This window comes from Antennarius striatus, chromosome 8 (genome assembly GCF_040054535.1).
Source record: "Antennarius striatus isolate MH-2024 chromosome 8, ASM4005453v1, whole genome shotgun sequence".
Lineage (NCBI taxonomy): Eukaryota > Metazoa > Chordata > Actinopteri > Lophiiformes > Antennariidae > Antennarius > Antennarius striatus.
The window spans coordinates 25,003,150-25,014,840 of record NC_090783.1 but is presented as its reverse complement, the minus strand read 5'-3'; the positions used below and the strand labels follow the sequence as shown (position 1 = coordinate 25,014,840).

Below are 11,691 nucleotides of genomic sequence, written 5' to 3'. Positions count from 1 at the left end.
TGTGTGTAAATCATTACTCCTTTGCTGCTTAAACGATGATGGCCTCAACACCCCAACAGTGGATTACCTCAGCCCTGTCCTCCAGAACCTCCACTGGATCCCGCCACGCCCCCATAACCGAGCCCCTCCAGCCTCATGGATCCCCCCACCCCACCGACTGTTCCCTGACTGCCTCCACCCGTCTGATGCCGACCATCTCTCCCCTCGGTTGAAGCGCTGGACCTGACGTGATGGATCATCCTGTAGTTGCCCCCTCCCTCTGAAATCCTGACCCAAACACATGAGCTCCTCTCAGTCACTGCTCATGGGCGTGTGAAGATGGTGGAATTGGATTTTCACATAGTCATAGTAAGTTGGGGCTCAAACTACCAACTTAGTGGTATCAGATGTGCTTCTGGTTTTTGAGTTGTTTTCTAGATATGTTATGTTTTCCATTTTGAATGTCATATGATTATTTTTCCCTTCATGTCTCTTCTACATTTGTAACGTGATGGAATGCACACTTTAAAGTAGCGTGTCTGATATATCCGGAGGCTCCGTGTGGGGGGGTTCATCCTGTGTGACGGGCTGCAGTTCTCTGCTTTGGCCAGCAGGGGTCGCGTCCCGCCGCCGCTGCTTTGTGACGCAACAGGAAAAGCACCGAAGAAGTGAACTTGGACTCCAGCAGGTCGCGTTTGGGCGAAGATGCAGGTCAGGAAACGGCGTTTGAGTGAGTATGAGCGGCCCGGGGGTTCTACCGGGAACGTCCGTCATCAGGTTCCGTTAGTCGCTTCAGTGAGGACCGGGACCGGACCGGACCGGACCGGGACCCGCTGAAAGAACTAGCAGTGGCGTTATCCGCACGACAGTCCGCTCAGGAGCTAGCCTAGCCACATTAGCTTCGTGTCAGTTTGTTCCAACAATAAAACAGTGAACGAATGGGAACGCTGCCGCACGTGTGCTGCGTCCGACCGACCCGGAAGTACCGACTGGATCCCTGCCGGGTGCTCTATCGGTGCTCTATCGGTGCTCCGTCGGTGCTCCATCGGTGCTCCGTCGGTGCTCTCTGTGATCACAAACCTGTGCCGGGTCTCCAACACATGAGCCGCAGCGGAGGCGCTCCGTCTCACCGCCTGAGGGTTGGGGGGCTCTACTCCACCAGAGGTTATTTTTATCCCGGTTGACGAGCTCTCCGGTTCTTCACTTCCACCGGCCGTGAACAGAGTCGAGCTCTTGCCGTTAACGTGTTTCCCATTAGCAGGAAGTACAAAGACCCACTTCTGATTTGACTTTGGAGGAACATTTGGATGTTTGGGTTGGGCAGCGGTGGACCTGGTCGATCCTGTCAGACACCCCCAGTCCCAGATCGCTTCCCCTCAGGAACCCGGCAGGTTCAGCTGCTTTACGCCCTGATCCGGTCTACAGAGGCGCTGTGTCGGGTTTTTACGTGTTCTCCACTCTAATGCTGCTCTTTTGACTCGAAGTCATTTTCACCTCAGTTTTAAAGAATTGAAGAACAGTGGCGTCACACGGTGGCGTCACACGGTGGCGTCACACGGTGGCGTCACACGGTGGCGTCACACGGTGGCGTCACACGGTGGCGTCACACGGTGGCGTCACACGGTGGCGTCACACGGTGGCGTCACACGGTGGCGTCACACGGTGGCGTCACACGGTGGCGTCACACGGTGGCGTCACACGGTGGCGCAGTGGTTAGCGCTGCCGCCTCACAACACGGAGGACACGGGTTCGAGTCCCGCTCTGTGCGGAGTTCTCATGCTCTCCCCGTGTCTGGGGGGGTTCTCTCCGGGTTCTCCGGCTTCCTCCCCCCTCCAGAAGCATGCGCTTCAGGTTGATTGCCCGTAGGAATGAGTGTGCGTGCATGGTTTTATGTCTTTGTGTGGCCCCGTGGTGCACTGGCGTCGTGCCCGGAGTGTCCCCCGCCTCACGCCCTATGCCACCGAGATAGGCTCCGGCTCCCCGTGACCCGCTGCGGGGGATACAGAGGTGGTGATCTGAAGATGACTGTAGCCTCACTGCATGTACACAGTTTATGTACAACCGTCCAATGAATAACAAAATATTCTTTTTTTCTAAGCTAAACCCGCGAATTGGTGACGACAAGGCGAGGACGATCGATTGAAAGAAAATGAGAATAGAGTGTTTTATAGTAGATTTTGCATTAAAATTCTAATTGAACAACAAACGGTGAATGCTGACAGGGGGGAGGAGTGGAGACAGACCGATCAGAAGGTCAATGAAAGATATTATCAATACTTGTTTGTAGTCTTAGACTTTTGTTCCCTCTGACCAGCAGGAATAACCAGCGATGATGTAAATGTGTTTTCACCTCACTTGATGTTTTATATGTCTTTTTAAAATGAAATGAAAAATCATGTTATTGATTTTTTTTTTAAACTAAACTCTGTCATACCAATGGTGTTGGTGGTGGTCAGAGTTCAAATGTCTTCTAGTCTCAGTAAACTACCAGTAAACACTGAGTAATATTTAGTCTGACTGTATCTTCAGAGTGAATGAAGTTTTCAATGGTTGAATCTCACATTCATTCCTGCATCAAGTAGGACAGAAATAAAGAGAGTTCAGCTTCAGCTGCTGGCTTTAGGGGGTTTTTGGAGGGAAACTGAACACAAGATTTTGTCCTCAGAATGCAGGAAAACAACCCCATTTTCTAAAAGGTTTCCCGGGGGAGGCCGTCTGGACCCCCCTTGTGGGGGGGTATCCCCCCCACACACCCCCACGACAAGTGTGGTTTAACACCCCCCAACCATTGAAAACTTGCACTCACTATGTGAAAATACAGTCATACAAAATATTACTCAATGTTTACTGTAAGTTTTACTTGCTGTTACAACAAGCCGCTGTCTTGGACACAGAATGTGGCTTTTTGTGGCTCATTCCATTCTTTTCACTGAGCCACAGTGAGTTAGTGACACTAGCTCCTGGTGTAAGCCCAGAGGTTGACAGCTTTGTTCCCAAATCTGTCAACCTCCGTAACTCCTAAATCTCTCTAGTTTGTGTGTTTACCTGTTACTGCACACCTGTTTATGTTTACACTCTTTACACTGTTCCAATCCAATCCAATCTTTATTTGTTGAGCACTTTACCACAACCGTAGTCGACCAAAGTGCTGTACAGGTAAGTAAATAAAAAAGAACAAACATTATAGATAAAAGACAAAATGGCTCAAATATTATAAGTAAAATTAATTAAAAACATAAAATATGGATAAAAACAAAAGCAAATAATCAGAGCAATAAAAAGTAATATAAAATAAGACAAAATAAAATCCGGTGTCTATCTAGATGTTAAAAGCCAAGGCTGTTCATACCAACAGACATATTGCTTCCACAATAAGAAGAGTCTTAATATTTTTATAGTTTTACTGCTCATCCAGTTTATATTGTACATATGTGTTGTGTATTTTCGTGTCAGTGTTTGCTTTCTGTGTATTGGGTCTGGTTTTTGCTCTTTGCACTCTGCATGTCCTTTTTGTGCACCAATCCTGTCTTGCACCGATACTGCTGCTTTACGTGCCTTCAATTGACCCTTGGGAACAAATAAAGTTTTCTGAATTGAATCGAGCCTTCCCAGAGTTTCTGCCTCTGTTATGCTTCCTCTGGAGGGTTCTGTTGGGTTTCTCTGCCTATTTACACTTTGGAATGTTGTGATTAAACACTTTATAAATAAATTTGATTGATTGATTGAACCTAACTCTAACCCTTCCTCGAGGTTTGTCCTGTGGTGCTTTGGACCTTTGTCCATGTGAGTTCCAGCATTAAACAAGTACACTGTGTCAGGGCGACCATAAAATGGGCTGCGGTCAGTCCAAACTTCCCGTGAGAATTTCACAAGAGTTCACCTGTTTCAGTTGTACAAAGTAAAAGTTTACTGGTATCCACCCTGATTTGAGTCATCATACAATTCAACAAAGTTAGTGAGCCCAAACCCACAGACACCACAGAATATGTCTGTGTTGTCTGTGGGTCATTAGTGGCCGTCCACTCCACTGAAGGTCAGTGGGTCGTTCCATGACCTTGTTGTTCAGATGTCAAAGTGTCTCTTAGCAGTGTTGTTCCCAGTGGCTCTTCCCTCAGTGTGTGTGTGTGTGGGGGGGGGGGGGGGGGGGCTTTTCCCACCCTAAACCTGACCCCCCCCAATTCTCAACCCTAGCCCTAACTCCCAACCCCTCAGTGGACCCCCTTGATTCCCACCCCAAACTTAAACCCTACCCCCGCCCTTCAGTGGACCCAGATTCGTGGCGTTTGGATCCCTTAAATGTGCGTCGGATTGGTTCATGTGTTCTGCTGTGCTGACATACGGCCTGAGTTGGTCCTGAGCTGGCTTCACAGACTCACAGCCAGGGGCAGGACACTCTGGCTGCAACAACTCCTCATTATTGCTCATCAAGGCATCGTCTTGATGGGATGTTTACATACTTCCCTATGAAGTCCAGGAAGAGGAGCATCTCCCATCAAACTTCAGGGATATCAATCGGTCCACTTAGTTAGAAAAGTGGATCATTTATGATCTGAGAGAATTACTGCTTGTCAAGTAAGGTTGTGATAATGAGAGTGGATTTTCAAAATGGATTAACTGCTAATTTGGCAGGTTTTTTTCCCAAAGTGTTCCTAAGGCGGCTGAACATGACATGTTGTAATTTAACTGAACATTTGCAAAAATAAACCCTCCTCCTACTTTTGCCACCAGAGCTGTGGAGTGTCTCAATAGCTTTTCTACACACTGTTGTTGTGAGATTTGGTGCTGAGGTCTGACCGCTCTCCTCCTGTGCTCAGGCTGTCGGGTGTCGTCCAGCTGCTGACTGACACGATGATGATGCTGAGCTGCGGCGCTCTCCTCGTCACCTTCATGCTGTCCGTGGTCACAGGTTTCCTGAATCCCGATGACAACAACGTCCCGGAGGAGTGGCTGCTGCTTCATGTGGTTCAGGGCCACATCGGGGCTGGAAACTACAGTTATCTGCGACTCAATCACGATGGGAGGATCGTCCTGCACATGCAGAGCCTTAAGGGAGATGCCGACCTCTACGTGTCAGATAAAACACTGCGGCCCAGCTTTGACACCTACCAGCTGCAGTCAGTCACCTGTGGCCAGGATGTGGTGGTGGTGCCTGGGGAATTTGCGAGGCCTGTGGGCATCGGCATTTACGGCCACCCCTCCCACAAGGAGAGCGAGTTTGAAATGCGGGTCTTTTATGATCAGACCATTCCCCAGGACCCATTTGAGAAGGGCTCTTATGCCTCAGAAGATGTACAGAAGCAGAAGAAAGCCCCCCATGCTGCGGAGCAGGACTTTCAAGAAGAGGAGTCTGTCCTGTGGACAATTCTTATTGGACTTTTGAAGATCATACTTGAGATTTTGTTTTGAACCCATTTTCCTGCGGTGCTGCTCTGACAGGGAAAGTTTCTACTGGTGTTGGTCCCTCAGCCTTTTTATGTTCTATCATTCTGTGGGATATTGGTACCAAATTCTCATGAGACATCTGTCATTTAAAAAAGTCCTTTTGATCAAACATAAAACATTTGACAGAGTACAAATGTATAGTTTCTGTCACTAAAACGTCAGCTGTGAGTTTAGGAAAGATTCTGGTTGTTTGGTGATAACCTAATGAACATTATTCTGATTTGACAGAGTTTCCCTGGGGTCTAATTATTTAAAGACAAAAAGTCCATTAAAGGTATAGTTCATGATGTTTGAGTTGGGATTCTGTTAATACTGCAGTAGATGTCAGCGGCCCTGATTTGGAGGTACTTTGTGAGGAAGGGTAGTGATGAACAGTTGGTTTCTGTTCTCATGTGCTCACGGTGGCGCAGCAGCGGCCCACAAACGGAACTTTTCTTTTGTTCCAACACATTTTGTTGCTGTCCTGGTGATTTAAATTCCTACCCTGGTGCTCCTCGTGCACCATCTGACATCTACTGCAGGTAATACAGTAAGGCGTCTCTGGTTCCTGATGGTTTCAGTCAGGTCAGGTTTGCTGTTCATATGCATGAACACATCTGTGTGTGTCTGTAAACGGAACACGGGTCATCTGTGTGTGTCTGTAAACGGAACACGGGTCATCTGTGTGTGTCTGTAAACGGAACACGGGTCATCTGTGTGTGTCTGTAAACGGAACACGGGTCATCTGTGTGTGTCTGTAAACGGAACACGGGTCATCTGTGTGTGTCTGTAAACGGAACACGGGTCATCTGTGTGTTCATAGAAAGCAGCTGTTTGTGCTGTTTCTTTGTTGTCACCGCTCCTCCTTGGGTGTTTAGTGCTGTAGGGTTAGAGCTGGGGGGTTGTGTTAGGGCTAGGGGGTTGGGTTAGGGGGTGTAGGGTTAGGGAGGTTAGGGTTAAGGGGGTTTAGGGTTGGGGGGGTTAGGGTTGGGGCGGTTAGGGTTAAGGGGGTTTAGGGTTAGGGGGGTTAGGGTTGGGGCGGTTAGGGTTAAGGGGGTTTAGGGTTGGGGGGGTTAGGGTTAGGGGGGTTAGGGTGAAGGCTGCTGCTGGCTTCAGGTGACAGCTCAGCATGTTGGTGTCCTGTCTGGCCAATCTGATTGAGGGTACATGTCCATCATTTGGATTTGTCTTCATTTTGAAATGGAAGTCACGCAGATACTGGACCTGACTCACATCCGGTGGTCTTGACTACCTGCTTCACACAAGCAGCTGTGGAATTAAATTTCACAGTAACTGGATCAAAAAGTTCATTTCAGCCATTTTGAAATATACACAAGTCTCCTGAAAGACAAGCTGTTCAAAAACCCCTGAAATGATTTGATTTTAACTCTGTCACCAAACTTTACAAACCTGTTAAGGTAAAGACACTGCTCAAAGTGTAGCCATGTTTTAATTCCCTGCTTTCTGTATGTTTATGAAATTATTACCTGAACTGAGTTGTCTTGAATGTGAAACCTGACTGCAGCCTTTCATTTGGTTTGATCAATCACTTTAATGCCTGTAGGAACACTTTCTGTTAAGAGTTCAGTGAAGAAAAAAGAAATGTTCAACAGTGCCTTCAGATGTTGGTGATGAGCTGAGAAGTTTTACAGCATTTTCCAAAATAAAGCAGTTGTTAAATTGATTGTCATGAATCTTTGATTTCAGATTTGCTTCAGTGGAACCCAGAGATCAGATGAGAGATTAAGTTCTGAGGGTGATGATTTGCTGTAATGTTTAATGAGCATCCAGTGATTTTGAGTTCAATATTCAATACAACTGAACTGTTGAATTTAAACTCGGGACATTTCAAGAAAATTAGTTTTAACTCAGCAGCACCTGCTGTGACAAGACTGTCAACAAACCACATTGTGTAGCGCTGGTCTACACTGGCTGCTAAGTGTTAAATACTAGAAGCACCTATCCCAAGGCTTTTTAAGTCAATCCAATGGACGTTAAAGTTCTTGAAGACGTCCAGTGGACATCTTCAAGAGACTTCTTCAGTTGAAACTGAAGAAGTCACACTAGCTGGGGGTCGAACAGGAAGTAGAGAGGGGACTGACAACCAGTCCTCTTTCGGTCTTTCTGATCGCCTGTCCTCTCCTCCTGTCCAGTTACACAACAAGTGAAACTGATCCACAATCAGTGAAGCGTCCCCACTGGACAGCCTGAGATGACAGCAGTGGGACTGGATCCACTGGGGGGTCAGATCATTAAGGAGTTCACATAAAAAGGTCCTTAGTTCTATAGAACCGCCCCAACAGTTTGAGAATGTGTCATCAGTTGTAAACACTGTCAGCTAAAGTTTACATAGTTGTGTGTGTGTGTGTGTGTGTGTGTGTGTGTGTGTGTGTCTCCATTTGTATTTGTAACAAAATTTACACATACTCGCGTGATGAACCAGGCAGGCTATCTGGCAGAAGTTTGGAAAAGGTTTCTGCTTACCTTTTGTTTGGGCAGTCAGATACCACCTGGTTCTCAGGGAGAATGCCACCTCTCTGGGGTCACGGGTCATGGCACCAGTTTGTTAGGGTTTACTCTGAACAAAACCCTCTTGGGTTCTTTAGCTCGGTTAGAGGTGTATCTTCAATAACGAGACAAATTGTATTATAAAAAGTTTACTGGAGAAGTTCAGCAGTTTACAAGTTAGTGACGATCCAGCGCTGGACTCTCCAACAGAGACAGCATCAAACCTCTGGAGGAGAGCCTGGATGTTCATTGGCTGTGATCTTTACAGTGTTTGGGTTAGACTGTCCTTGAGTCAGCAGCCCCCTGACTCAGCCTCACACGTACCACTGATCTGTGTGCTGTGCTGGCGTTCTTTGGTCATTCACACTATAGTGTACAGACACATATGCACACAGTTCAAATCACTGTGTGACCACTGAAATGGGGGGGAATCTGGACACATGTAGTGTGTGTGTGTGTGTGTGTGTGTGTGTGTGTGTGTGTGTGTGTGTGTGTGTGTGTGTGTGTGTGTGTGTGTGTGTGTGTGTGTGTGTTACAATGGATTATAGCACAGATCTCAGCATGTCATGTCATATCCTTGGACTTTAATGAATGATGCTTACTGTTGTCCTCTCCCACCCAACAGCCTCAGATCGCCCCACAGACGTCAGCCCCCAGAGGTCATGGTTCCAGTGGCGTTAGCCTTCAGCACAGCCAGCTCCTGGTTGAAAAGGATGATCCCCGTCCTGCTTGTGGTCTCTTTGCTCCTGTCCGGCGGTGAGACCCTGGATCTTGTCTATTCTTCACTTGCTTCCATTTAATGGTTGGTCTAACTGTGTTTTCTTTTCTTGACCCAAGGCGTCGTTCAAGAGACAGACGCACTGAAAGGTAAGTATGATCTCCAACCAGAGACACGTCCACACAGATGATGAGATGATGAACTTTCTAGATGAGGTGTGGTAGCCGCAAGAGGACACAAGCCAGTGTCTTATTGTGCCGGTCCCAAGCCCGGATAAATACAGAGGGTTGCGTCAGGAAGGGCATCCGGCGTAAAACTTTTGCCAAATCAAAGATGCGAATCAAACCTATGACTTCCATACCGGATCGGTCGAGGCCCGGGTTAACAACGACCGCCATCGGCGCTGTTGACCTACAGGGCGCCGGTGGAAATTGGATTACTGTTGGTCGAAGAAGGAGAGGAGGAAAGTGCGTTCGCTCGAAGAAAGAGAAGAGGAACACCAAGAGTATAGGACTGAGAGTAGGGACGTTGAATGTTGGAACTATGACAGGAAAAGGTAGAGAGTTGGTTGACATGATGCAGAGGAGGAAGGTAGACATACTGTGTGTACAGGAGACCAGGTGGAAAGGTAGCAAGGCTAGAAGTTTAGGAGCAGGGTTCAAATTGTTCTATCATGGTATAGATGGGAAGAGAAATGTTGTTAGCGGGTATGCTCCACAGGTAGGATGTGAGCTGGAGGAGAAGGAGAAATTCTGGTCGGACTTTGATGAAGTGATGCAGAGCTTGCCTAGAAGTGAGAGAGTTGTCATTGGAGCAGACTTCAATGGACATGTTGGTGCAGGAAACAGAGGGGATGAGGATGTGATGGGCAGGTTTGGTATCCAGGAGAGGAACGCAGAAGGACAGATGGTAGTTGACTTTGCAAAAAGGATGGAAATGGCTGTAGTGAATACTTTCTTCCAGAAGAGGCAGGAACATAGAGTGACCTATAAGAGTGGCGGTAGGAGCACACAGGTAGACTACATCTTGTGTAGACGGTGTAACCTGAAGGAGATCAGTGACTGTAAAGTAGTGGTAGGTGAGAGTGTAGCCAAACAGCATAGGATGGTGGTGTGTAGGATGACTCTGGTGGTGAGGAAGATCAAGAGGGCAAAGGCAGAGCAGAAGACGAAATGGTGGAAGCTGAAAAAGGAAGAGTGTTGCATGACTTTTAGGAGGGAGTTAAGACAGGCTCTGGGTGGTCAGGAGGTGCTTCCAGATGACTGGACAACTACAGCTAATGTGATCAGGGAGACAGGTAGGAGAGTACTTGGTGTGTCATCTGGAAGGAAAGTAGATAAAGAGACTTGGTGGTGGAATGAGGAGGTACAGGAGTGCATACAGAGAAAGAGGTTAGCTAAGAAGAAGTGGGACACTGAGAGGACCGAGGAGAGTAGACAGGAGTACAGGGAGATGCAGCGTAAGGTGAAGGTAGAGGTAGCAAAGGCCAAACAAGAAGCTTATGATGACTTGTATGCTAGGTTGGACAGTAAGGAGGGAGAGACTGATCTATACCGGTTGGCAAGACAGAGAGACAGAGATGGGAAGGACGTGCAGCAGGTTAGGGTGATTAAGGATAGGGATGGAAGTCTATTGACAGGTGCCAGTAGTGTGATGGGAAGATGGAAAGAGTACTTTGAAGAGTTGATGAACGTGGAAAATGAGAGAGAACAAAGACTAGAAGAGGTGACTTTTGTGGACCAGGATGTAGCAAAGATTAGTCAGGATGAAGTGAGGAGGGCATTGAAGAGGATGAAGAGTGGAAAGGCAGTTGGTCCTGATGATATACCTGTAGAGGTATGGAAGTGTCTAGGAGAGGTGGCAGTAGAGTTTCTGACTGGGTTGTTCAACAGGATCTTAGATAGTGAGAAGATGCCTGAGGAATGGAGGAGTAGTGTGCTGGTGCCCATTTTTAAGAACAAGGGAGATGTGCAGAGTTGTGGCAACTACAGAGGAATAAAACTGATGAGCCATACAATGAAGTTATGGGAGAGAGTAGTGGAAGCTAGACTAAGGGCAGAAGTGAGCATTTGTGAGCAGCAGTATGGTTTCATGCCAAAAAAGAGTACCACAGATGCATTATTTGCTCTGAGGATGTTGATAGAGAAGTACAGAGAAGGCCAGAGGGAGCTGCATTGTGTTTTTGTAGATCTAGAGAAAGCTTATGACAGGGTGCCCAGAGAGGAACTGTGGTATTGTATGAGGAAGTCTGGAGTGGCAGAGAAGTATGTTAGAGCAGTGAAGGACATGTATGAGGACTGTAGGACAGTGGTGAGGTGTGCTGTAGGTGTGACAGAGGAGTTCAAGGTGGAGGTGGGACTGCATCAGGGATCAGCTCTGAGCCCCTTCTTGTTGCTATGGTGATGGACAGGCTGACAGACCAGGTCAGACAGGAATCTCCATGGACTATGATGTTTGCAGATGACATTGTGATCTGTAGTGAGAGCAGGGAACAGGTGGAGGAGAAGCTAGAGAGGTGGAGGTTTGTCCTGGAAAGGAGAGGAATGAAGGTTAGCCGCAGTAAGACAGAGTACATGTGTGTGAATGAGAGGGACCCAAGTGGAAGAGTGAGGTTAGAGGGAGAAGAGATCAAGAAGGTGGAGGATTTTAAGTACTTAGGGTCAACAGTCCAGAGCAATGGAGAGTGTGGAAAAGAGGTGAAGAAGCGTGTACAGGCAGGATGGTACGGGTGGAGGAAAGTGTCAGGTGTGATGTGTGATAGAGGAGTTTCAGCTAAAATGAAAGGAAAGGTGTACAAAACTGTGGTGAGACCAGCGATGTTGTTTGGTCTAGAGACAGTGTCACTGAAGAAAAGACAGGAGAAAGAGCTGGAGGTAGCAGAGATGAAGATGCTGAGGTTCTCTCTGGGAGTGACCAGGAAGGATAGGATCAGGAATGAGTACATCAGAGGGACAGCACATGTTAGAGGTTTTGGAGATAAAGTCAGAGAGGCCAGACTGAGATGGTTTGGACATGTCCAGAGGAGAGATAGTGAATATATTGGTAGAAGGATGCTGAGTTCTGAA

General features: G+C 47.4%; 1 protein-coding gene across 1 annotated transcript; it reads left to right on the top strand.

Annotated features, from left to right (window-relative positions):
* Positions 1-76: 76 nt before the first annotated feature.
* On the top strand, positions 77-6,308 carry c8h6orf120 (chromosome 8 C6orf120 homolog). Its single transcript, XM_068321466.1, has 2 exons — positions 77-709; positions 4,794-6,308. Exon 2 carries the CDS (start codon positions 4,828-4,830, stop codon positions 5,383-5,385), a length of 558 nt encoding a protein of 185 aa, XP_068177567.1. The 5' UTR covers positions 77-709; positions 4,794-4,827; the 3' UTR covers positions 5,386-6,308.
* The last annotated feature ends 5,383 nt before the right edge of the window (positions 6,309-11,691 follow it).